The 27,558-nt window shown below is 40.9% G+C and overlaps 1 protein-coding gene across 4 annotated transcripts in view; it reads left to right on the forward strand.

The window, feature by feature from the left end:
• LOC125432630 (integrin subunit beta 3 binding protein) overlaps nucleotides 1-27,558 on the forward strand; it is a 43,298-nt gene that overhangs the window by 2,490 nt on the left and 13,250 nt on the right. For 2 of the 4 annotated variants that reach the window (XR_007244505.1, XR_007244504.1), the window contains exons 2-8: nucleotides 5,398-5,440; nucleotides 9,003-9,138; nucleotides 14,493-14,568; nucleotides 15,817-15,895; nucleotides 17,815-17,908; nucleotides 20,175-20,234; nucleotides 27,156-27,291. Coding sequence is in view for 2 of the 4 variants with exons in the window: in XM_048496389.1 (XP_048352346.1) it covers nucleotides 5,398-5,440; nucleotides 9,003-9,138; nucleotides 14,493-14,568; nucleotides 15,817-15,895; nucleotides 17,815-17,908; nucleotides 20,175-20,234 (488 nt within the window). In the remaining 2 variants the exon portion in view is untranslated. The remainder of the gene's footprint in view (nucleotides 1-5,397; nucleotides 5,441-9,002; nucleotides 9,139-14,492; nucleotides 14,569-15,816; nucleotides 15,896-17,814; nucleotides 17,909-20,174; nucleotides 20,235-27,155; nucleotides 27,292-27,558) is intronic. The other 2 variants (XM_048496389.1, XM_048496390.1) reach the window with 2 other exon arrangements.

Raw genomic sequence — 27,558 nt, forward strand, 5'->3', positions numbered from 1 at the left:
TTTTTTTAAAAAATGTTTTCTTGCTTATACACAGCTTACTTTCAGTCATACAGTGAAGATCCTTGTGCCATGCTGCCAGTTGCAGCCGAAGCAACTTTATAACAAAATTGCCAATTCAGTTAGTGGCCAGTTGGAAGGTCTGCAGGGCAAAAAGCCCGATTAGCTCCCTACTTTCTAAAAACACTTGAGAGGACCAGGAAAAGTATAAGTCTGGCTGTTGTTTACAATAATGACCATAGTGGTCCAGGCCATTGTATTTGCACTGCGTGCAACCACACAACAATGAGTTGGTTCCAGATAGTTTTTTCAATCAATCTCGCCTGAATTCTCGCTACAATTTTAGTTAGTTGATGGTGGAAAGTGCCATCAAGTTGTAGCTAATTTAAGGCAATCCTGTAGGGTTTTTAAAGCAAGAGACATTCAGATGTGCTTTGCTATTGCTTGCCCGAACATTTAGTCCATATATTTATTTGTTACAGCAGGACCAAAGCATCTTACAATAAAAAAATTAAATACATTAAAAGAAACAGAATGTATTTATCAAAGGCAAGAACAATCTTTATCTTGGGACCAGGTCTGTGGTCCAAGGCCACAGACTAAAAGGTGTTTGGCTCACACCTCCTAGCCACACCCAAGATATATAACTGGGACAGAAAGCATAGCTGATATTTTGCAGCTGGCAGCAGAGTTGATCCCAATGCACCCTCCCTCAGTTCCCATCTCTCGTGGCTTACGTTGATGAAGCTCCCATAACCCTTAGCAAAGGCAACTTTACTGCCAGTGTGGGTTTAGCGATTACAAGCAGGTGGACTCTAATCGGGTTCGATTCCCCACTCCTCCACATGATTAGCAGAGTCTTACCTGGTGAACCAGATTTGTTTCCCCACTCCTACATTGCTGCTGGGTGACCTTGGGCTAATCACAGTTCTTTGAAACTCTCTCAGCCCCACCTACCTCAGAAAGTATCTATTGTGGGGAAAGGAGTCTGTAAGCCCAGTAGTGGGATTCAGCAGGTTCGCACCACTTTGGCAGAACCAGTTGTTAAAATGGTGCTTGTAAACAACCAATTGTTAAATTATTTGAATCCCATCACTGTGTAAGCCCCTTTGAGTCTCCTTACAGGGGTGTAAATCCACTCTTCTCTTCCTCCCTTTTTCAGCAGAAAAAAAGCTGGATGGGTCCAACCAAATAAAATACAAATCTTTGACGAAGATAGCATAAACTTTATAAATATTTTATATATGCACACACGTATATACTGTTGCCCATCTAATTTCATACAACTAACCTTGTGATACATCTCATATTCCCCTTTAACAAGCAACACTGACATCAGGGAAAAGATTTATTTTCTCTCCAGGTAGCAAGGGCTGAAAGGGCTGATAGCTCTGAATCAGAGAGCAGTTGCTAAACCGAGGAATGAGAAGTGCAATTGCTCTTTAAAATCCAGTGCAGATTATTCTTCATCTGAGCACAAAAAGCGCTGCAGTCAAGGGCTAATTATCCTCACAGAACCGTTATAAGGAAGTGGGTAGTGCATGAATGGAGAGGCCAGTAGGTAACACTTTTAGTGCAACGGTGGTGATGGCTGCAAGTGGAAAGGTAGAAAATAACCTCTTCAGACGGTCCCATAGATTTTCCAGGACTGATAATGACTCCCAGATATCATTTTGTCTCTACAGATCATCATGTTAGGAGGGATGCCAGCAGTTTTGTCTTCTCCTACAATGATGATACAACCAGCCAGTTCTTTTGGCAGGATGTGGAACTTGATTGTGTTAAAACAATTCAGAAAAGTGGTTTAGGAAAATTATATAGGAAGCTTTCAGAGGATTGTCAAGAAGATATGTTATTGATGCATGTATTGAGTAAGCTACCTTCTGCAAATTGGAGCACCTTCCTTATGAGGAGAGGCTGCAGTGTTTGGGACTCTTTAGTTTATAGAGGAGACGTCTGAGGGGGTCTGATTGAAGTCTATAAAATTATGCATGGGGTAGAAAATGTTGACAGAGAGAGATTTTTCTCTCTTTCTCACAATACTAGAACCAGGGGGCATACATTGAAAATGCTGGGGGGAAGAATTAGGACTAATAAAAGGAAACATTTCTTCATGCAATGCGTGATTGGTGTTTGGAATATGCTGCCACAGGAGGTGGTGATGGATAGCTTTAAAAAGGGCTTGGACAGATTTATGGAGGAGAAGTCGATCTTTGGCTACCAATCTTGATCCTCCTTGATCTCAGATTGCAAATGCCTTAGCAGACCAGGTGTTCGGGAGCAACAGCAGTAGAAGGCCATTGCTTTCACATCCTGCATGTGAGTTCCCAAAGGCATCAGGTGGGCCACTGTGAGTAGCAGAGTACTGGACTAGATGGACTCTGGTCTGATCCAGCAGGCTTGCTCATGTTCGTATGTTCTTAAGTGTTGATCCTCAGAACTGTGGACAGTTATCACTGGCAGTTATATGGAAGGGATGGAGCAGATGAGGTAAATAAATGCTTTTCCTCTTGGGCACAGCTGCCAGGCTGCTTTCTGGAGCTACTAGGCAGAAAACCCCCAGCTGTTGATTGTTGGTAGGTTAGTTCTGACTGTTGCAGACAAATAAGGTCACTGTGGTACTGACACATTATACAGCAATCTTTGGAATGCTAGAAAACCAAATTGCATTTTGTGGTAGAACATTGTAGGATCAATTTGAGGATTGATTAATCTAACCAGTGGGCACAATATGCCCAATGTGTCTATGTACTTTTTTGCAACCATGTCTTCTGCTCTTCAACAATATTGAAATTGGCTCATGGGAAAGGGAGAGCTATTGCTCATGATCAGACAAAGCAAGTATTAACTGCAACTCACTGGATTTGTTTCTGTGCATGTCATTTGCTCGGATTCCATCTTAGAGAAATATATGGGACAATCTGGTTTGAATGACAAACATAAATTAAATATTTTTCTTTAATTTAAATCACATGAATCACAAGGATGATACAAAATAAATGCAACACATGACCAACAAATAGACTATTTCCCCTTAACACAGACACCATTGAATTTTGAGCGCATTTAAGAACTATCCTGCAACTTTTCTGGATTTCTGCTACCTCCACTCCTGAAAACTAGAGTGTGTGTGGGTGGGTGTGTAAGCACTCAAGTTGCTTACAACTTAATGGTGATCCTATAAATTAATGATTTCTGAAATATTTTACAAGGCATCTCATGTTAGGTTTCTTTTCCTTTTGCCTTCAACTTTTCCCAGTATTATTGTCTTTTCCAGTGACTCTAGACTTCTAATAATGTATCATTTTAGCTTCTAGGGAGAATTCAGGTTTCATTTGATCTAGAACCTACTTATTTGTCTCTTGGTATTCCACAGTTTCAGTAGAACTCTTATCCAACACATTTCAAATGAATCAACATTCTCCCTCTCAGTTTTCTCCATTATCCAACTTCCATACTTATGTGTAGAAATGGGGAATACTATGGCATGAATTATCTAAAATAGTGCCCCTGTGTGATGTTTATTACTATTAAGATACCTGAATACTTCAGTTTGGCATCCATAAGACCACCAAGATCTCATGAAAGATAGCTTTTTCAGGGATTGAAAATAGCTATTCTGCTGAATTATTTACAATGTCTCCACAGGCAAATGATTGGAACTTGGGCATGTTGTAACTCTAGTATTATCTAACGTCACTGACAGATTTTAAATAGCACAGTGCTTGACCATTCTGCCACTTTTTTGACAAGATTTTTAAAAGGTGTCTATAATTTCATAGCCTTTTCATGTAGTTTTTTCATACATCCTCAAGTTTCCTTGAGTCTGGATTCAACAGTACTTTGGCTTCCAGCTTCCTTTAAAGTCCACCATAAAAACTTCCATCATAACATGTCTTAGCATAGCATGCAAATGCATGGTCCCCTAGAGCACCTTTGCAGAGTGAATGTATTAATGTATAAAATGTTTCTTTGCTGCCACTGGGGTTGAAGATGTAATGGAGTCTGCATTTCTTAAGCAATATGAGCCACTATATCTAAAAAGAAACAAGGTCTTCAGAATTTTGTGTAACTGCGTCAGCTTTGATTTTCCTTTGGCAAGAATGTGGGTGCCTTTTTAATATTAAAATAATGTAAACCTTTTATTGTTGTTTTCCTGTTTTTTTAGACAAAAATGTTTTGGGAGTGACCCCTTTTCAACATAAATCTGGACTCCAGTAATTCAGTTGTTTGCTTACAATACCTTTAAATTGTCCTGCCAAGGTTCACCTTGAAAAAGGGCACGTTTTTTTAAAAAATGATATTTTTAAGCGAGATTCATTCAGACTCTGGCCATGTGGGAATTTTAACTAGTTACAGAAGCCTTAGTGAGTAGAAACTAGTATCTGTAACACTATGTAAGCATTTTCTGCATTCAGCTCTTAGCTTCTAAATCAAAATGGCTCATGCCCAATATGGTTCCTGTTCCATTCTTTTCAAAAATGAAATGCTTCTGCAAAGCTTGTTTAATCTAAAATAATCTTCTGAAGCTTTTATTGGATGCTTTTAAAGGATTTTAGTTGCTTTATATAAAAAGCCTTTAACTGTTGTTTAAGATTTAAGAATGTACTTTAAAAGTTGGAGTTGTCTTTGGGAAAAATAGTCTTAATTTATGTTGACCTTTCTTTCCTTTGAGTATTTAGTCTGCATCCAATAAAATTTTGATGACTGCTCTTTAGAAGACAGCTGTACGGTGTAAAGTATTATAAATATTCAGCTTTCCATTCCTCGTGTTGCCATTAACAGCTGGGCATCCAGTTCAGCAGAACAGATTTTACAGAGAAAGCTTGGCACGTTCCTGAATCAGTATAGTTAAGAAGACGAGAAAATAGTTTCTTATGGTTTGGGGACCTGTAAAGACATAGAGCATCTGTTCCCTAGTTAAGTCATAGCCTGGTAGCATGAATCATGTTAAGAGCTAAAATGATGTGAGGCACTACTTCTTTCACCTTGAACGTACTGGGGTGTAAATGCCTGATACAATATTTCTGTGACTAGCAAAATAATGGTGATATTTACATGGCAGGTAAGTTATTGTGCACTTGTGTGTAATTATATTCCTTATTAGGTTTTTATTTAATTGTTTTGGACAGTATGACATCAGTATCCCAATCTGAATTGGGCTGTCCCCATCTGCACAACCACAGACGTGGGTTTTCAGAGAGGGCAACTGCAAAGATGTTGTCAAGCTGCTACAGCTGGCATTGTTCACTAGCTGGTTTATGTCTTTGCCTTCTAGGAGGTTAATATCTGTTGTGTAAAAGCATACAATAATTTTTATTATTTGGTAGTCTTAATGTGTGGATTTTCCCAGTAGAAAATTTGCTTTTGAAGGATAACAAAACTTTCTTTCTCCAACAGTGTTAAGAGAGCTTTGAAGTTGGACAGCTTTTCCATGACAAAAGTAAGTTTTGTATTCCTGTTCCTATGATTAAATTATTTTTATAATATACATAAATGATTGGTAGTGCACTATCATCACTTATTTGACAATCTGTACTAAAGCATTTTTGAATATGAAGAAGTGAAGAAGGTATCTTTCATAGAAGAACTATTTTTGTACAATAATCTGACTTACGTGAAGCAATTGACTATAACTGAAGGAATGGCAGGGCATGTTTTTATTATGTACACCTTTCTCAAATGCCGAATGAACTAAGGACCTTGATGAAATCATTTATTAGAAATTAGCTCTGTAATTGGAGAATAAAATGTGTTGCTATCTCACTGTACATATAACAATATGGGATTATGATAATGCTGTAATCTGCATATTATAAACTGCAAAATTGAAATGAAAACATTAAAGACATTTTTATGTTGAGAATGTAATTACCTCTCTTAGCTAGTCTAACATAATGAAACAATAAAATACTAACACTGCAATAAATTTCCCTACTGTTATCACAATAAAAATAAAATTGTACTGTTGCTCTGCTTTTTCTTTCTTTTTGGTAAAATGGGATCTGTATCTAGTTCCAGAGCCATCATGTCGCAACATATTCCAGATTATTACCTTCAAATACCAACTGTGGGTGCTGCTCCAAGCCCTACTATAGGGGAATTTGTGAAGCAAGCAGCCTTAAAGGTTGCAAAATTGGGGAGCAAGCCTGGATGTACCTAAGGGCTGGTAAATAAAACAAGCCTCCTGTTTCGTATACCTATCCCCCTGCTTCTTTTATAGGTGGCAGTCTTTAGCGGTCTCTGTGATACTTAGCAAAATTGGAAACTTGGCAGTGTTAAAATATATTCTGTATACTTTTTGTGCTTTAAAAATGACAGAATACAGTGGAGGCACTAACAAAAATCATTAGCAGTTTAATTAGCAATTTATTTTTCCATTACCCACCTTGTTGTGCTCTGAATACAGCTGTGACTGTAATTTTGCATCTGCTTCATTGGTCATAATAACATTTTTAGAGGCAAGTGGTTCAGCCTGAAATTATTCTGTTCCACCCTAAAGCCGTTTCCTCAAATCCTCCCCCCCTGAAATGAGAGTGGAAAAATATTTTTGGGAGGACCTATTTAGGATATTTGCCGTGTCAAAATCTCAAAGTTGAAAGGTTGAAGTTTTCTCTTCAAAATATTATGGGTGGAATTAAATCACTTGCAATTGATGAACATGGATTGTTTATTACCTTATAGATTAATGTAATTATTATATCATGAAAAGGAAAGAAAATATGAAGCTGAATACTGCTAAGGTGCCCAGAAGTGGTTTATATGTGCAGTTTTGAGGATACACACAGAAGGAGGAGACACACAGATGCACAGCTAAAATTAGAGATGCTACTAAAAATATACGTTTTGTGGAGTTAGACTTGTTGCAGGGATTTTCAACTGTATTGTTGCCTTTAATGACATTGATGCTGTCTGATTTTTTAAAAGTGCCAAAGTATAAGATGTTTGTAAATATATTAATCATTTTATATGGAGTCTGCTATTAATTGCATGAACATTGGAGAGATCATGCAAAGAAGCTCATCAACAGAAACAGCAGGTTTTTTGTTCACATATGTGTGGGTACTCTTGTTAGGTAAAATAATTAATCTGCTTGAGCAGTCAGAATAGCTGTTTACAAATTTATTCATAGTTTGCCGCAGCTCAGGATTAAGCTCTGCAACCAGATTTTAGTGCCAGGATCAGGGAGAAGAATCTTTGAAGTAGTAATTAAGAAGAGAAGTGTACAAGTATGTCCAGATTACATTTCTCTTTTGACTGAGTAATCACAGAGCTCCCCTTTAGATTTGGGGTCTAGGAATAGTACTTTTACATAAACTTAGGGAATAGCACATATTCTTTGGGAAAGCAGCCACTGCATTTAATCTGAAATGAGTTCATTTGCTTGCATAGCACTTGTTATGTATCTGCTAAGTATTTTCTCCTTCAGTCTTCTGCAGACATCACTTCTGTATGTATGAACTCAAGACTATGCAGTCTTCTGATAGCCAAGCAGCACAGTTGAAAACAAATATCATTGAGGTTCATATCTTCTAGGAGGTAATTACATAAATAGTATGTGACCCAAGGGGGCTGATGGTGTCAACATGACTCCTTTGGATGTGATTCCTTCATCCAGTGGACACAGTGGCAATGGTATACTAGTAATGTCTATACCAATATCACTATGGGTTACAGATCATGTGTCATCTACCATAAAAGAGAAGGAAAGAAACTATAACCTAGCTACTCAAAAAGTGCTGCTATTTATGAAGAACATGTGTGTTACAAAAACATTAACCATAAAAATTCATCTTCAAATACAAAAAATGGCAGCAATGAAAAAATCAATGGTACAATGCTGCACAATTCCTAACAAAGCAGGCGCTATAAATCCAACATAGCAGTCCCAAATTAGTCTCACAAATCTGTAGTAATTTTGCCATGGAGTAAGATCAGCCACTATGTGGTTGTCTGATATGAAGTACTGTCTGAATTAAAAGAAGACAGGTGATCCAGTTTTCCACGAGTTTCAAATCTTGTGCAATGCCTGTCTTCTCTTCATTTAGACCAGGGGTAGGGAACCTGCGGCTCTCCAGATGTTCAGGAACTACAATTCCCATCAGCCCCTGCCAGCATGGCCAATTGGCCATGCTGGCAGGGGCTGATGGGAATTGTAGTTCCTGAACATCTGGAGAGCCGCAGGTTCCCTACCCCTGATTTAGACAATACTTAATTGACAGTCCACTCCAGACAGTGGAGGTGGCCAGGGACAGTGCTGCTGCTTTGCTGCCCCACCACCTTCAGAGGGCTTTCCAGAGATGTGGGGAAGGAGAAAACAGCAAAACCCCTCCCTGCCTCCAGAAAGCCCTTCCTTGAGGCCAATGACTGCAGGCTCAGGCCAGGGCTGCAGTTCAACTGGCCACAAACCTGGGTTGGGAGCCAACTAATGTCAGCTCTGCCCTCAGGAATGCCCTGTCAGCCCCCCTCACACCGACTTCCATTCCAGATACCAGCACAGCTCCACCGCAGCCAGAACTTCTGGGTTTTGCAGTTGTGGGGCTGAGGGGAGCCCACCCACCCATGTATCGGATCTGATATGTTAGCGCATTTGTCCCTTGCACCAGGTGGGTGGGCATCCATACCAGCTCAAGGCTGCACCAGCTCCATAAATGTCCACCCCCCAGATTGGGCTGTCCAAAAGCCTCCTGCTTTTTAAAGTCAGGAATTGTTAAATACCAAATATTTTGTTTAAAAAAAACAAAGGAAGTCCTACCATTTAGCCGCATCCTCAGGAATCTTGTGTATCTTTTTTGTTTGGAAACTGTTCTTCAACCTCAACCATATTATTTCCATGATAACTGGAAACAGTTTTGTCCATGAAAATTGGAGTTCTTGAGACTTAATCCAGAGTCTGTGGGGTCACCTGAAAAGCATCAAGAGATGCATAATGCCCATCCATACTCTAGAGAGACTCATACCTTTCACTGCATTTTTCTTATACAGCTTTTATTGTTATTTTTTAGAGGCCCAGAACATCGCTGGAGAGCATGAAGAAAAATCACAAGCCTTATTCACCAACAACAGGAACACGTTCAATCAGTCCATTTTCAAGTCCCAGGAGCAATAATGTACAAGAGCAAAGAAATGGTCTATCAAATGGTTAGTTGAACATCCTCTTCTAGTTACGGCTGAATTTTTCTGGTTGTTGGCCAAGTAAAATTCTTGATTTAGTAATTTATGTTTTATATGGTATGGGTTTTTTTCTGTCTCTCAGGGTAAATTTGGACCTTCATGGTGAAATCCAACTTTTTTTACATCTTTCATAAATAGATGGGTCTCTTTTAGCTTATTTTGTTTTCCTTTGTTTACTGAAAAAGAACAGCAGTGAGTAGTGCTAGATTGTAATCTTGTAATGTACCACTTGTAATTCATCATATTTAATACCACTCCCAAGTATTTGGTATGTTAAAGGAGCTACACTGTCTGGTAATGATGTAGAATGATATTTTAATAATATCCAACATTGTATTATCTGCTCCTTTGGTACTGATTTTATGTAAATCATCTGACATGTTACAGACCGTCTGTATTACTGCACATGCATAATCTTTGGCAGTCATATGCAAGTGTACAGAATTAGCAGCTACAAATTTGCAGAATACATTGCCACAGTATGGTTCGAGAATACAATTTTTTTTACTGCTGTCTTCCATGAATTATCTCAGTCTTCAACAAGTCATAATAATTATGTTTTCAGTTTCACTTATACCTTTGTCTGTGAATCATTGTTAAAATGTTTAATGCAAAACATATGAAAGGCTTCATTTTGTGAGCTCACAAAAATTATCAGTTTGTTTTCAGGATCCTCGACTGCTAAGGGTTGAATAATGTTGGAGTTTAAAGATGAGCCTTTTTGAGAAGTACCGTTGTGTATTTTGCTGTTTAACTTCATTCCACCACTATGTGGGTTGGCTGGAGTACTTTCCATCTAATCAGGAAGACTCGGATGGCATTCTGCCTTTCAATTAAATTTCCTTAGTTGTCCTTGAGCTTGCTAGAGACAGCTGTATTTACATCCCACGTCATAATATCACACATAATTTCCTAAAGCTTCAGAAAAAAATTGGGATGACAATGAACTGCTTCTATGTCTATCCTCGCACTTTACAACAATGTGTGTATTATTTAAGAAATTTTAGCGTGTTTTCAGTGGAGGGCACTGAGACGGCACAGACCTCATAGGCATGAGGGCTCATAGGAAAGGCTCATTAATCAATCCTGCTGCTGCCTTAGGAAAGAACTAGATGTGACAAGGTCATCACTCACATATCTGCCTAAGACATTTACAAAGCACTTGGATCAAACTTCTCTCCTTTCCATTCTTTGCCTCCCTGCAGTTGCTTGCTTTATCCATTTTGCTTTTCCTGATTCTGAGGGGGATTGCTTGGAGCATAGATCTGAGGGGAAAGTTCAGCATCCCTCTCCTCCACATTTCCTTTTTGCTAGTCAAATAAGACTAACCCCACTACCCTTTATATATAGACAGGACAGACATATGAGGAAAAATTTGTCTGTTGAATCTAATTTGATTGTTGCATCCATAGCTGAGTCAAAATAAAAATGCCTGTACTCATTAAAAGGGGGCATTTTTGCCCTTTTCCACTCTGTGTTAATGACTACTAATATCCACGTAAATGCTTATACTCTTTTACAAGTACTTTCTGTCATCCAGTGAGGGGTGGTAGTGGAAAATGCCATCAAGTTGCAGCTGACTTAAATCCCCTCATGGGATTTTCAAAGCAAGAGATTATCAGAGGTGGTTTGCCATTGCCTACTTCTGAATAGTAACTGTGGGCTTACTTGGTGGTCTCCCATCCAAATACTGACCAGGCCGACTGTACTTAACTTCTGAGGTATGGCAAGATGAGACTAACCTGAGGAGAGTGGTGGTCTTTTCCTTTCAGGCAAAGTGACATTGGCTGATAAACTTGGTGAAAGACTATGTTATCAGCATAGTAAAATCAGATTTTCACACTGCCATGCACCTTTGAGTTGCTAGCTCATAGGTTGACTCAGTGTGAGCTAAAACTTTGCATTTGTTGCTTGATTGTCTAGTTGTGAACAATTGATGTTACCTTATAGCAGGAGTCTTCAAACTATGGCCCTCCAGATATTCATGAACTACAATTCCCATCAGCCCCTGCCAGCATGGCCAAGTGGTAGGGCTCATGGGAATTGTAGTCTATGAACATCTGGAGGGCCATAGTTTGAGGACCCCTGCCTTATAGCAACTTGCGGTGCTGCAAAATTCTTCAGAATATCTACTTTTCTTGTCCTGAGTTCCATTTTAAATATATAATGCATCTATATGTCAGGCCATGAGTTCCATTATGTGATCCAAAACTCCCTACACTACTAGTTTCAACAGTGAACTGCAGAATTGTAAAGACATTCAGATATATATATATATATTTGGTCTAGCACTCAAGTATCAAGTGAAGTGGCTGAATGAATAACATAGAGGGCTGGATCCAGCATGCAAATATTCCTGTCTCTTTCCCACCCCACATCCCCCAATCATTCCCCACACTTTGGGACCCATATGAAGCCACACAGGGACCTATATGAAGTCAAAAGGTGCAGTGGAGAGGGGGAAGAGGGTGCCTTTTATGTAAGCGGAGCCCCACTGAAGGAAGAGGAAGAAAAGACCTGACTTGGCCTTTAGCAGGTAAGAGAAAGCTGTGCTGTTGATTGCATAAAAGTTGGCACTCTCATAGGTTTTCTGTTCATGCCACCTCAAATCTTACACATTAGTATGCAACCTATAATGTATAAGAAAAATATACGCACATGTCAACACACGTATATTGATGAAATAAATACTTATATTCACCCCATAAGTTCCAGGGAAGAACTACTGTATATGCTTAGACCCAGTGCAGAGAATGTTAATTACACCTAAGCTACATAGAAATCAAAGAACTTCAATCATGACTAAATTGTTCCATTAAAGTTTTAAACCTCGTTGTGTAGGTGGGGCCTAAACGAATTGTTCTTTGTTACCGGTCTTGAGCCCAATTGAGGAGTTTTCTAGGAGGACTGAAGTCAACCTTGCTTTCTTAGGAAGAGCACAGTTTCTGTTTCATTTTACTGAATTTGATCCAGTGGCATTGTCAAGGAGAGAATCTGACTTTAAAAGTTATGCGTTCAAGAGAAAGACAAGAATGACCTACCTGCTTGGTTAGATATTTCTGATCTTTCACACATATACATGGTCTACCACTTAAATGTGGCGGAGATACACCCTTATAAATCCACTGAAGTCACCTGTGTGCTGGATGGGACTGCTAGCATGACAGTCACACATATTAGAGGCTCTATTGCTGTTACACAATACAACAAACCCTGCAGGGAGAAAGACAATATGGCCAGTTGACAGTTTATGCATCTTTGCCTGTCCTATTAAATAAAAGCCGATATGTGCATATATCACATGTAGTATACAATTTTAAAACCCCAAATGCTGCAGTTAATAATACACGTTTCTCCTTTTTCGCCATTTGAAAGTGCTTTTACATTTTTACATGTGTTAGTGATCTGTTGGATTTTGCACATGCTTTATTTCTGACAAAAAAGGGGAAAATGCCTGAAGGAATGAAATGTCTGTATATTGGGATGTCAAAGGCAAAGGTGAGTGTGTGCTATATTTCCATATTGTAATTAAATATGGGCATAAGGGAACAGTCCTTTTGCACATAAAAAGATGGATCACGTGTTCACAGCTGACATTTAGATAGATAATTATTCAGCAAAGTAGCAGTAGCTTCTTCTTTCTAGTTTCACCAGGCTGCAAAATGATGGCAACTAATCAAACCATCACTTAAAAACCTTTCCTTTTTTCCTCCTACATATTATGATATTTTTGTTTTTATCTTATAACTTAATGTTAAAATTATTTTGCTGCTGATAAACTTATTAACCCAATGGAATATTTAATTGAGCTAACTGAAATACAGTGGGTTTTGTATACTTTTTTCAGTTCCAAATTCTTTTCCATTTAGGTTCTGCTTTTCTCTCTGGGTTTTGGCACTGTGCTTTTATAACTGAGTGCAAATTTAAACAAAAATCAATTATGACATATTTGAATAGTAACCAGACTTACTGATCAAGTTCTTTTATGTGTTTTATGGTACATGATGAAAACATTTCTCTGTGAACAGTTGTAGCCTTTGAGGATCCATTGTAACTATTACAGAACGTAAAACATCTGGAAATTTTATCCTTCCTTAACCAAGTTAGTAGTGTGAAATGCTGTTTTGTCAAGATGTGCAGCATAGATGATTGTAATGCCATCACAAAGATGCCTTGAATGTCCCTGGACTCAACAACAAACTTCTGTCTCTTGCCTGTATTCCTGGGGTGATCTTTCCTTCACTCCAAGTTCAGGGTTTATAGCTGTTTCTTTTCTTTCTATATCTGTTCTTTTTACATGTTCTTGCACTTTGCTGTTCCAGACAATATGTTCAGATTTTCAGATTTAATAAAAAATAATATTTTTCCTTCCATGCTTTTGTCTGCTCTGATCTGTTTCTCTGAATTTTTGAAAAATTATATATGCATATGTTTGTGTAATTTTGATGCATTTTGATTATTTGTTATCCTTTTTCTTCCAGCACAGTCTACCATCTGAACTTGCTGTTTTCATCTGTCTAAAATGTAGTATCTTTTGTCTGAACTGGTTGCTATCTGGTTGCGTCTATTGTTTCCTGTCTCCATTACTGTGATCTTTTAACTGAATATCTTGTATTACCTTATATCTGCTTTGTGTTGTTGCTTGTTTCCATTTTTCTTTTAGCATTCTGGTTCCCCTCTCCCTTTTAAGTTAATGTTTGTTCATAAAATGAGAACTCTAATCAAGTTTTTTAAAATGGAATTCCAGAGAAGGCTTTATATTTGGCTTGTGTACATTATGGTAAATTAGCAGTAAAGCCTGTTCTAAACGATACAACGGGTGCTAGACAGCTGTTGGTGGCAGGCGCAGCAACAAGGCAGGATCTGCTGGTCTTGGGAAGTGGTGTGGGGGGTGGGAGGAAAGACCCATTCCTGCATGCTCAGTCCCACATGCAGGATTGCTCCTCCCACCTTGCTTCACACTGTCTGCAGGCCTTGGGAAGCAGGGTGGGGTGGGGGAAGAGACCAGCCTGAAAGGGTTGAGACAGGAGAGGCGAAGGAGGGGATGATCTTGCATGCCAGGCTGAGAAGCCCGGCATGCAAGATCGTGCTCGCTTTCCCCCTGCCTCTCCTGTCCCAGATGGAATGTGTGGCGACTGGCTAGGAGTGAGTCACTGCCACACACTCAATCTTTAGGCAGTTATGTCTCAGGATGTTGTTATAGGACAAGCAGCATTTTCCAAGTGACTTTTCCTTCCTGAGATTAGTGCATACGAGAAATAACATATTTATTTCAATTTATTTCCATACAGACATTATATCTGTAATGTCTTTATTCCTAGGGTGCAGAAAGGAAGTCCATGGCCTGCTGAAAAGCTCATCCAAAAAAGGACAACCTGAAATGGAAAAGAGTGTCAAGTAAGTCAGCTAACAATGATAATGATAATAAGAATATACATGTCTATTCTTGTAGGATTCAGGCAATGTGGCAAAGGCATGTCAGCAGTTTTGGGGTTTACGGATTCTGTTATCAAAGCAAACCAGGTACTTGTTGGGGGTAGGGCAGGTCACCTGCCCCTTTGTAATTTCACCTTCTGAGGGAAAAGCCATTAATTTTGGTAGAGTGCTACATTAGATGAACATCTAACTGCTAACCCTTCAGTGGAATTAGGGTGCACCAAACTTTCTCCAGCATTCATTCTGTTAGTCTGAGGGTGCTTCTGCATAGATAGGCTTCTGTTTTTGATGTAATATTTGGGGAGTGCTAAAAGCTGTCCCCAAGGGGAATAAAGATTAAAAACTGTCATGTTCAAAGTAGCAGTAGCTAGTTATAAAAAAAGAAACAAATCCCCACATACTAATGCTTTAGGAGCAGCAGTGGCGTAGTGGTTAAGAGCAGGTGTACTCTAATCTGGAGGAACCAGGTTTGATTCCCTGCTCTGCCGCTTGAGCTCTGGAGAATTCAGATTATCTGGGCTCTGGGGAATTCAGATTAGCCTGGGCACTCCCACACATGCCAGCTGGGTGATCTTGGGCTAGTCATAGCTCTTTGGAGCTCTCTCAGCCCCACTTACCTCACAGGGTGTTTGTTGTGAAAGGGAAGGGAAAGGAGTCTGTAAGCCCCTTTCAGTCTCCTTACAGGAGAGAAAGAGGGGATATAAATCCAACTCTCCTGCTCCTGCTCCTGCTCCTCCTCCTCCTCCTCCTCCTCCTACTACTACTACTACTACTGCTGAAGGAAAAGTATATTTCTATGGTACTTACCTTTGCATGTGACCATACATTGTTATCTTATAGTGGCAACTGTCTTTTTGTTTTTATGAAAAGCAGCATAATCCAATAATGTTTTAACTGCTATTTTTAAAAACCCCATAGGATGATTCACTAGGTTTTAAATCCTGCACAATTTCTTGGCAGTTAATGAGTAAAAGAGAGAAACGTAATGACACCCAGAGAGGTTTGCTAGGTTTGTACCACAGTACAAACCATCATGGTTGATCAGTTATAGTCCTGCAGAATGTTACATTTAACCCATTTCAGAGAACGGGTGATACAAAAATACTGTATTACCAGCAAATCCCCTTCTTTGCATTGGATCAGTTTGATTCAGATTCAGAAGTTAGATTTTTACTTAAATTAATTTTATGTGTTTGCTCATTTCTTTAGATTCTTAGTGGCAAAGCCTTCAGCTGATGATTCAGTGGAACGATTTCTGCAATTGAGACAGAAACTGACCAGTTTACAGGTATGTTGTCCAGCATCTTTTTCTTTTTGTAAAATGAATTCATTTTTTCTCTCTTTTATTGCATTTTGGTCTTTACCCTTTCATTACATATGATCTGAAGTAAATTCCAGTGAGCTGATGGAGTTTTGTTTTGTGCTTAGTACTGCACTTTGCCAGTGCTTCAAGACTGTTACTCTAAGAGAAAGAATGCTTGACTGGGGATGGGGGCATCTGGGTTGCAGTGTCTGCTTTCCCATAAAATGTGCTGGGTGATCTTGTAGCCTTACAGAGTTGTGATAAGGATAACACAGGATAAACTTGTACTTTGTTGAGTCCTTGGAAGAAATGAAGATACACAATGTAATACATAAAAAAGCTGAATTCTCTGTAGAAGAAGGCAACCAAAGGAGACCGGCAAGTCTCTTTGCAGAGGAAGTTCCGGAATTTTGGTGCCTTGATCAAGAAGGCACTTCCAAGGTGCTGCCTGCTTAACCTCGGAAGGCAGGGGCACCCAAAGCATTCTCAGAAGATGAATGCAGGTATTTTGGTCCCAGGCTATATATAGAGTGTGACCAGCATCTTTAATTGTGTTTAATAACAGAGAGGGACGAATGTAGATGGGCCAAGATTGAGTGATATGCTCCATGTGACCCACACCAGTCAACATTCTGCACCAGTTGAAGTTTCCAAGCATTTCAATGGTAGCCGCACGTAGAGTGCAGTGCAGCAGTCTAATCTAGATGTAGCCCAGGCATACATCACAGTAGCCAGATTTTTGCTGTCCAGGAAAAGCCACAACTGTTTAATCATTCGAAGCTGGTAAAAAGCACTCTTTCCAGTAGCTGTCTAGCAGTAAGCCTGGATCCAAGAGCACGCCCAAACTACATATTTGTTCCTTCAAGGGGAGTATGATCCCATCCAGAATGGGGGACATGTAAAGTCCTGGGTCAGACGTTCTGCTCACCACTAGGATTTATATCTTGCTGGGACTAAGCTTCAGTTTATTAGCCAACATCCATTCCAAAACTGCCTCCAGGACTTTCTATATAGCCTCCTAGGGATCAGCTAGAAGCACATGATAGAGATGAATGTCATCCACATCTTGGCAACAGACCAGTCCAGATCTCCAGATGACTTAACCAAGGAGTCTTATTTAGATGTTGAAGAGTGTCGGGGACAATGTGGGGCCTGGCAGTACCCCACAAGCCAATGGCAAAGAAGCTGAACAGCAGTCCCTCAGCTCCATCCTCTGAAACCTACCTTCCAGGTTGGACTGGAACCACTGCAAAATGGTGCCTCCCAGTCACAGCCCAGAATGGCAGTCCAGAACGATACCACGGTCAATGGCACGGAAAGCTGCTTAGAGGTCCAGGAAAATCACGGGTCACACTCACACTGCATCTGGCCATCTGTGAAAGGCGGGCTACAAATTAAAAAATGTGAATGGGATTATGGAAGTGGTTGCTCCTGATACACTTGCTGGTTCACTTCCACCTTATGCACATAGCATTTAATAATCCCAGATGGTGCAGGTTTAATCAGGTACCCTTTACTTAACTGTTGGCAATGTCAAATTCCTTCAGCTAGGTGGGCTGCTGCTAGCCATAAGAGGATTTGGAAAGAATGTTGGTCCAGACCAGAAGCCAAAGCGATAGCATAGCTCATTGGAAGGTCACAGCATGATAAAAAGACTTGGGTAAGGACTGTACAGGTCAGGAGCAGGTGTGGGAAGCAGCAGCGAACCGGGCAGCAGGCAAGGAAAATCTCTGGTAGTACAAAAGGATGGGCTGATCTTTCCACGCCCAGTTATTGGGTGTTTGGTCATATACAAGCATTTTTTAATTACATAGTGCATTTTTGGCCATTGAAACTAGTAAAACAAAAGTGTGGGAGATTTTAGATTCAAGAATAAGATTTTAATTTGTTTATTCTTCTTTCAGGCTTTGGAGGGCACCAGAGAGCTTGAAAATATTATCAGTGTTTCAGACAACTCCTGCAACTTAAAAAGTGAAGTGAGAAAAAACAGAGAGCTAAGTAAGAAAGGTCTTTTTAAAAAGTAACTAGTTTTTTGTGATAGAATTGAGATATATTTTTCATGTATTTAAAGTTAATATATTGTATAAGTATATTATGGGAAATACTGTATATACTTGTCAATTATACAAAATCGTAGACTGTTAGACTTAAAAAGGATGTTGCAGGCCAACCCCCTGCCAGTGTCATCGCCCAACCCACAAAAAAGATATTCACGGTAAGCAAAATAATTAACCATGTAATTTGTTTTACTAAAGAACACTGCAGGTAATTTACATTATAACACTGTATCCTGAATGCAATTCAGCAAGTTTGCATTGAACTGAATGTATCCATTCTTGTATGAAACAGAAAAGGATGACCATAACAGTCATACTCCATTGTATGTTAAGCCATTCAAGCACAAATGGAAATGTAAGCAGCTTCAAGGATGGCATGCATACTTTCTTTTAATTAATATTGCTTTCCTTTAAGGCAATCACGCAGTGTGTGTGCGTGCATGCATGTGTATAATGTTAAAAAGATAGATGTGTGTGTGTGCGTATGTATGCTGTAACTTATGTGTATGCTGTGACATAAGTCACAGCTGGCTTATGGCGACTTTGTAGGGTTTTCAAGGCATTAGATGTTTAGAGGTAGTTTGCCATTGTTTGCCTCCATGTTAGACCCTGGTAGCCTTTGGAGATCGCCCATCCAAATTCCATCCAGGATTCATCCTGTTTGTCTTCTGAGATTAGGCTATCTTGGGACTATCCAGGGCATTTTATCCCTGGCTTCCTAAATTAAATAGATTAACTTTAGTTTTATTGCTTTGCCTGCATTCAGCTTTAAATAAACTCTTGAATGTATCAAGTTAAATGCCATTGTGTGAGATCTTATGAAGTTAACAAAAACTCAGGAATGGCTGTATTAGCAGGTCACATAAAAATAAATGTCCCCTTTCTTTGAAAACAAGAAAAAGCAAATGTCCGTCTTCCCTTTCACCATCAAGCAGTGTCTCCCCATGAATTGTTTTGAAATAATTCTAGAAATTACCTAGAACACTGAAGGTGCCTTGCACTGAATCAGACCATTGGTCTGTCAGAGTCAGTATTGTTTGATCTGGCCAGCAGGTCTCTGGGATCTAACTTTCACAACACCTGTTCTTTTCCATTGGATATACTGGAAATTGAATCAGAGAACTTCTTGCCCTATACCTTCAGATTCGAATAACATTTAAAATAATTTGATGAATGCAGGAATTTGACAAACCACCAGGAATAACAGGATGGTAATTCAGAGCCCTGAGTTCCTGAATAACTGAGTTGAGGCAGTAATATTTTGGCCGAGATACTACAGAGCTTATGTCTACCAATGTCGATAATAGTGTTAAATTGAACCTGTTGTGTTGGACAGTAAAGGGGAGCCAGCATATTTTTACTGCTTTTTCACGTTAAAATCAAATCTGTAAAGTTTTCATTGGCTGATTACACACAAGGCATCTGTTGCGCAATGTGGGCAAATGTCTGCCACATCAGGATTGCTAATATGGATATATTTCCTCAAGCGCTGCTTTCACTTTCTAGTCTCCCCGTGGCCAGCGAGACCACTTGTAGCATGAATTTAATTTTTGTTCGCAGCTAGTGCAGGGAGATTTTCCAGTGAGCACAGCTTTCCACTGGACCTGTTCCCTCCACCCACGGCCAGCGTGCTAAGCCCCACCCCACTCCTCGCACTGCTGTCCATGCCTTCCCTCTTACCCTGTTCCATGTTACTGGCTCCTTTGTGCTTGTCTAATGCTCATTTCAATATATCAGTGTATCAATATAACAAAGTTGATTTCTGCAAGAAACAATACAAGCCGGGCCTATTTCTGGCTCCAGACCATTTCTCCCATTCTGCTTCTGCCCAGCCTGATGATTGAGAGGGCTTTTAAAAACTTTTTTTAGACAAGCCTCTTTTAAAAAACAAGCCTGTCTCCCACAATAGCAGTGAGAAAGAGTCTGGGAGAGAGAAAGTGTGTGTGTGTTGAGGGGAAGTGGGGGGAGAAATCAATATTGGGACTATTGAGTGTTATGAGATCTATGCCTTTAAGAGGGGCGGAGTTAAGAGAACCAGGAAAAGAAGGCCCATTAAGACTAGCTGCAAGACAGGACTGGGCTGCCTCCTCTCATGTAAACAGAAGAATGCGAGGAGGCCACATTTCAGTCCCATCGCGCAGTCAAAAGAACCAAGGAAAGTGTTCCATGAGTAATGGGCCATTCTCTAAATGTATTTTGTTCATTAGTGGGACAAGTAAGAAAACTGAAGCAGCTGGAAAAAAGCCAGAAAGGCCTTCCTGTTGAAGGTATGGTGGTTGTTGTTTTTAAATTAAGCTCTATGTAACATTTGCTTTGATAATGGGTACTGGGGTGAAATGTGGATCAGGGCCATGAGGCCAGAGACATGGAAGTTTTACACTTTTCCTTAGTTGGAAATTCCCCTCCCCATTCCCAGGCTGCCTTCAGCCCTGAAAGGGGGAATTATACCCATACTGGACCTGCCTTTCTCCCTTTCCAGAGCTTCTAACAACCCCGAGGTCCTGTTTTTCTAGCCAGGGAAGAGCTCGTGACTGGTGGGTGGGGGGCAGGGGGAAGAGCACTGTATGTAGTTGCTTTGGGAAGCTCAGTGACCTACATGGGGATCTGAATGTGGTTCCTACTTTCTGGTGTGGTTTGAACCTATGGTAACTTCTTTACTATAATCACTGAAGTTGCTTTTGGTAAGGAGTGTCATCAGCTGTTGCAGAGCCTCCTGTTTCACACCCTTGAATATGCTGACTGTCATGTGCATGTAACTAATATTCATTAGGGACTTGGAGAGAGAGGCATACAACTTTACCAGATTAAGTGCATCAGAGAACTTGCATTCACACTGAGACTTTTTACTGCGGGCAGCAGGATGGTTGGTCTTTTTTCACGGGATAGTTTTTCAGCATTTTTCTATGCCACTCACCCAGTTTCCATAAATTATTTAGCAGTTCTCTGGAGCTGAAACTGTTTCGCCTTGGGAAATGTTTTAATACAGAAATATTTGCGGGTGGCTAAAAAGGAAGTGTCCTAATTTTGACTAGTATGGAAGATCATGGAGGGCCTTGCTAGCCCTACATTGTGTGTGTTTTATCTTGTAACATACAGATTACTGCAAAACAAAAACCCCTTCAATATGGCAGCTGTCTTTTGAGGGGGTTAATTTTTTGATTACAGCAAGAGATATAAATGCCACATGTCTTAATAGAGATTAGATGTGGTGAATTTATTTTCTTTGAAGTGGGGGGGGGCGGGAATGCTGGGGCATCCTCGAAGTCTTGCCCACTAATGCAAGACATGCACGCTCCCAGTATCCATAGTTACTTTCAGGCTTAATCCAAGGCTGTGTTATGGCATATGTGTCACTTCTGTTTCAGGTGGGAACCATAATGTGTGATAGGTTCATACACATGTCAGGGAGACCGGGTGGGCAAATGTGGTGATTAGCACAATGCATTATACTCATGCTCAGTGCTCTCCTTTATTATTTGCATGGTCAACAGCTCAACCTTTAATACAGATAAAGTTCTGAGTATTATCCAGACCCTATTTAACAGAATTAAGATTCCAGTCTTGTACCTAGAAATGTATATTTAACTATGTGATCTCAGTAAGGGCTTAAACATCTGTAACTGGGCATAGAATTGTACTCAGAACTGTTCTTGGCCTCATCATACAGACACCATGTCATCAGGAAAAGAAATTTTAATGTTATGGTCTGTGCTGATTCCTTCTTTAGCTTTCACTCCTTACCTGTGTCACCTTGTCTTAAGTTCAGGTCTTTGAGTGAACTGCAAAGCCTTGATGCCTCTCAAGGCTTTAATAATGATAATAATATTTCTCCAGTGTCTATCACTGGAGAAGATGAGAGCATTTTACTAACATTTATGAATACAGCCTTGCCACATCCCAAAGACATATGGTCTGTACTTTATAAAGTCACATTTCGGCAAGATACTTAAGAACATGCTTTGCATTAAGAGTACAAGGAGTGTCATTGAATTCACTGCTTTTCTAAGTTGGGTGTTCAAGTGAAAACAAACGCATTCATTGTGGAAGCTTATGATCAGGTTTGGTTAAGGAGCTGCTTCATGAAGTTCTGTGGACTACCTCTTCCTGCCACCCTTCACAGAAATGTTTTAAAAGTTGTCAAAGTTAAATTTGAGTGTATTTAGGAAGAGGGTTTTTCCCCCAAATGCATAATGCCACATGCATGTCACGCAACATCCTCCTAACCCACTTTTGAAGGAGGAAGAGGAAGAAGAAAGAAGAAGAGGAGGGGAAGGAGTTATATCCCTCCTTTCTCTCCTTTAAGGAGACTCAAAGGGGCTTATAGTCTCTTTTACCTTCCCCCCTCACAACAAACACCCTGTGAGGTGGGTGGGGCTAAGAGAGCTCCAAAGAACTGTGACTAGCACAAGGTCACCCAGCTGGCATGTGTTGGAGTGCACAAGCTAATCTGGCACCTTCTCTTAACCACTACACCATGCTGGCTTTTGACAACAATTTTGCTCCCATGTGTAATACTATCCTGTCCATACTTCTGCATATATCAGAGAAGTATTTCAGTGGATCGGGGAAGCTCCTCACTCAGAAACACTTATTTCTTATCTGCGTGGGTGGCTACTATAGGAAGTTTTACTCCAGGGTACAGAAATGTTTCAAAATGCAGTTTGTTAAAATGTTTATACACTGCCTTTCTTCACAGATATGGAACTCAAGGCAGGTCTACAAAAACAAATGCAACTAATTTTAAAACCTCCACTGCATAAAAACAAGTGACCTAAAAGGGAAAAAAAAAAGCAGTATAGCAACTAATTAAGTAAAATGCTCTTTTGATCAAATCAACTTTACACAGTTTATCCAAGGCAGAAAAAGACGGCACAGCCCAAATTTCCTTTGGCTGCCAGCTAATAAATGGTCTCCTAATGTTCCAGGAGTAGCCATGTTGTAGCAAAGTAAAACAAACTCTGGAAGCAATTTCTCTGTAGACTTTTTGTTTATCGAAGGTCAGCCGGATTTATCTTTAGCTCAGTACCATGAGAGGCTAGGACCTGTGATCTCTCTCGTTATTAATTAAGCGTAACAACCACATCACAGTGAGGTCCATTCCGGTCCCTGACATGTAGAATCATTCAAAGCGATTGACTGCAAAACATCATGTGCCGCTGCCCCTTCTCTCCTCCCCACTCTTGCCCCACCCATGATTGTGGCTGCAAATGTTTTTGAGAAATTTTCATTTTCTTTCAGGCATCTGAACAACTGAAGTCTGAGTCAAGTTTGTTTGTTTGTTTGTTCGTTTACTTTATATCCTTCCTTTCTTCCTGATGGGGACCCAAAGTGGTTATAACATTTTCCTCTCCTGAATTTTATCCTCCCCATTATTGTTAACTGAGCACAAACAGATACACAGTCAGTAGAGCTATTCTAGTTTAACATGGTGGCAGCAACAGGTGTATACAGACTGCCATGCTTTGAACTAAATGTCATTTCCAGGTTGTCATGGGCAGCTCCACATAGAACACATTGCAGTAATTCTAGTGTGGTAGCTGTGTTAGTCTGTGGTAGCAAAACAAAACAGAAGTCACATATATTCCAGTAGGAGCTTTCATGAGACAGAACTCACTTGTTCAGTGACAATGGTTATATTGTATCCGAAGAGTTGTATCTGGGAAAAATTAGCTTTGTCTTACAAAAGCTCACATTGTAGCAATTCAACCTTGATGTTGCAGAGGCACGGATCAGTGTGGCTGAGTTATCTGAGTTAGTGGTAGTAGAGAAAGACTCCCTAGTGGTTGCCATATCTGCTGCTTCACAGGCTTTCAAATGAACTCTGTGGCATTGTCTGATTCGTGCCTTACCCTCTTAAGTTCCTCCAGTGTTTTAGTAATCTGGGAAACAAGGGCACTGTTTGAGGGAGGCAGAAAGCCACCTGGAAAGTGAGCATGACTGGGCTAACTTCTCATATCATGTTCTTAACATAGTTTCTAAAGAATTGCCTTCCAAGTTGTTATAATCATCCTGGAGCATTTGAATGCATTGTCCTCTTAGGGTGGACCAATTTCGTCTGGTCTCTCCTGATCAAAGTTGGGGCAGGGGAGGCATCAACAGCACCATGAGAATGATCGGGAATCTTCTTGATACAAACAAAAAAAGTTCCAATGTGGGACTTACCTCATGTGTTAAGCCTACACCAGGCTACTTCAGTCCTGTAGCTGCTATCATAGCCAAGAAGTCATGAGCAAAATCAGACATGGGAGCCTGCATATGAATACTTGAGGTCCCCAGCAATAAGCCAGGGGGTCTTCAGTACTAGGCCAGAGATCACCTCAGGCAAGACAACTCTGGCTAAGCCAGGCAGATGGTAAATCTTCTTCAGCCTTAATGTGGCCCTGGTGCACAATCCAGCACTTGCAAGCAATGCCAGATACTGTTTGTAATAGAAATATCTAGAAAGGGAGAAGCTTGCAGTGGGTGATGGCTTATCTTTCCCCCACCCAGTGCATCTTGCTGCCCAGCTAGGTGCATGTTTTCTCAGAAATAAACCTCGCTGGGCATACTTACTGAGGAATGCGGGCAGGATCAAGATTTTAATTCCCCATAAAAGGCGAGGACTGATTCCCACTCTTGAAAATCCTGCTTGGAAGTATGTTTTCCCCCTTCCTTTAGATCTGTGAGGCAGCCCTTTGTATGTGCTCAGGGGCATTTCCACTCATGTTACCAGGGCTGAGCCTTTGTAATGGAAATAGGTGATAAATCTTTGGACTGACCTGGGAATCACCACCTGCTTTCTCTGCTGTTAAAGCATTCTAGTAGATTTCTGGCCATTGTTATTATTATTATTTGCAAAACAGATTTCAGTCTGGCTGTGCCATTACATACACTAGCAGGAGCAGGGTGGCACAACATCCCATACCCTGAAGAGAGGTTTGCAAACCTGCAATTCTCCAGGAAACGGAGAAAACCTTATGTCCCCTGCCTGGTCCTGAATTCCCTTTCCAGTTTCCAACAATTTATATTCTACACATGTGTACAGGTGCTTGCTTTTTCCCTCCAGTTATTTTAAGCCAAGGGCAACCCCCCACACGTGACCAGAAGGCATTCACCCCAGCCACACGGAGGCTGGGGGGGCTCAGCCTAAATGGAGGGCAGGGGCGGGGCTCAGCAGGTACCCCCTGAGCCAGGCCCCGGGCCTCCGTGCAGGCCCTGCTGGCCTGCATGGAGGCTGGGTGTGGGGGGCAGGGCTCAGCCTGCACGGAGGCCAGGCATGGAGCTTGACAGCAGGCTGCCCCACCCCCTGATCCCTGCCCCGGCCTCTGTGCAGGCCTCCCCAGGCCCTGCTGGCCTGCATGGCCAGGGGTGAGGGGCGGGGCTCAATTTGAAAAAAGGTCAGAGGCTGGGCTCGGCGGCAGATGACCCCGCCCCCTGAGCCCCACCCCCTGGCCTCCATACAGATCTCCCCAGGCCCTGCTGACCTGTATGGAGGCCAGTGGTGGGACTCGGCCTGCATGGAGGCTCAGGGGCGGGGTTCAGCCTGCACACGGGGTGGGGCGGGGGCGGGGCTTGGTGGCAAGTGGTCACACCCCCAAGCAGGGGCATGTGGGTGGGACTCCCGAAGAAGGGGTTGTCTTTGAGAGAGATGAAGCAAGTTTCCTAAGTCAGGGGGAGGATTACAGGATGGATGTAGTGATCAAAGCTATGAGCCTGAGACTTTTGGTATGGTAGACAAGTTAGCTTTGGGAATATACCTTAGTGATGGGGTATGAATTTGAACCACACCAGCAGTTATTTTGAGCAGAAAGAAAACAGCTCCAGGGGCTTGTATTAAAATGTGATGGTCAGAGGCTATAAGGGTGACTTGTCCAGTGTCCCAGGTAAAGTCTGAAATGAAAAGACTGCTGACTCCTGATCCTGTGCCTTAAACACCAGGCAACGCTTCATCCCCCACCCCGTGCTTGAAGTCATTTAGCATTGATATCGATATGATCTGAAATCTCTGTAGCTCAAAAGCATGTACTTGGGGCCAGACAGGCAACTACATATCTTGATCAAAGAGATTAATTTTCCCTCATGGTTATGATTTAGTTTCAAAAAGAAACAGAGTGAAGTCCTTTTTAAAAGATGAAGACTTCGCTTATGAAGTGTCAGATGTGTTGAGTGGTGTAACAACATTCTTTTGTTGTTTTTTCCTTCCTTGTTACATACCTTTTGTTGCTTTATATCTACGAAAGGATTTTTGAAAAGAGCATTTTTCTGTTCATGAGGCAGTGTATAGACTTTTCTTTTGTCATTTTTAATTGTTTACTTTGAAGGTAAAAGCATCTGCGTTTAGTGACTCTGTGTGAAAATAGACCTCAGTTCACACAAGGTTGGAGCTGTACTGAGCCTGCCTAGGGAAAGGCAGCAGAATAGTGACTGTCCTGCTTGCCTGGCACTTGCATTAGGTCAGTCTAACATGTTGGGCCCAATGTTGTGGTGAGGGTTGTGCATATAGACCTTCACCACATGATCTGTGCCCTTAGAATCTACAGGGTAATGATTACACATATTGACCTGTGCTTGTAGAACTCTACACCTGTAGTCCATTTTCCAATATTCCAATGAGTAGTACCCAGTGAGTGAGTACCCAATGAGTGAGGCCTGCTTGTCACTATTCATCAACTTGACAGAGCTGAATGTGAATTTCACCCAAGTAATTCAGGTCCTCCTCAGTACTTGAAACACTTCCTATATTGTACTTCAGCATTTAGTAGCTGTGTGTCTCTACCAGTGTTGTTACAGAACTGTATGTTAGGATGTAGAAAATGCCATTTTCCCTTATCACCACCACTATGACCGGCTGCTTCTCCCCGCTTGCTGCCTCTCCTCCGTCTTCTGGCTCCCACTCTATTTAACTCCTTTTGTTCACTGCCATATCTGGTTCAACCATTCACAGGCCATTGGGGCTTGCAGCAGCAACCACAAAAAATAACTCCAGCAAGGGGGAAGGTGTACATTTTGTGAAACGGAGGCAGTACTAAATATACCTCAGGTTTCCCTAGCATTCCAGATTTCCTTAGTAGGGAAATATTCCCTTTCCTCTATAGAAAATGTACAGTGGTCTATTGCTTTCTCTCCTATTCCATTCAGCATCAGGTTTATCTATTTATTTGTGGAAAAAGAAGTGTAAGATTTTATATCACACTTTTCTCTACATTAAGGAGTCTCAAGGAGCCCAGTGATTCAAAGTGGTAAGCTACAATACTACAGTCAAAACTCTGCTCACAACCTGAGTTCAATTCCAGCAGAAGTTGGTTTCAGGTAACCAGCTCAAGGTTGACCCTCCATCCTTCCAAGGTCAGTGAAATGAATAAACTCGATAAACAGTCTGCCTAGTAAACCCTGTGATGTAACGTCACTCATGGATCAGTAATGACCCAATGCTTGCACAAGGTGCTACCTTTACCTTTTTTTCCAAAGCATATTACAGTCAACATTTCTTCCCTCTCCCTACAACAGGCATCTTGTGAGGTAGGTGGGGCTGACAGAGTTCTGAGAGAACTGTGAAAGGCCTAAGATAACCCAGTGGACTTCATGGACAGGAGTGGAAAATCAAACCTCGTT

This window comes from Sphaerodactylus townsendi, linkage group LG05 (assembly GCF_021028975.2).
Source record: "Sphaerodactylus townsendi isolate TG3544 linkage group LG05, MPM_Stown_v2.3, whole genome shotgun sequence".
Classification (NCBI taxonomy): Eukaryota; Metazoa; Chordata; class Lepidosauria; order Squamata; family Sphaerodactylidae; genus Sphaerodactylus; species Sphaerodactylus townsendi.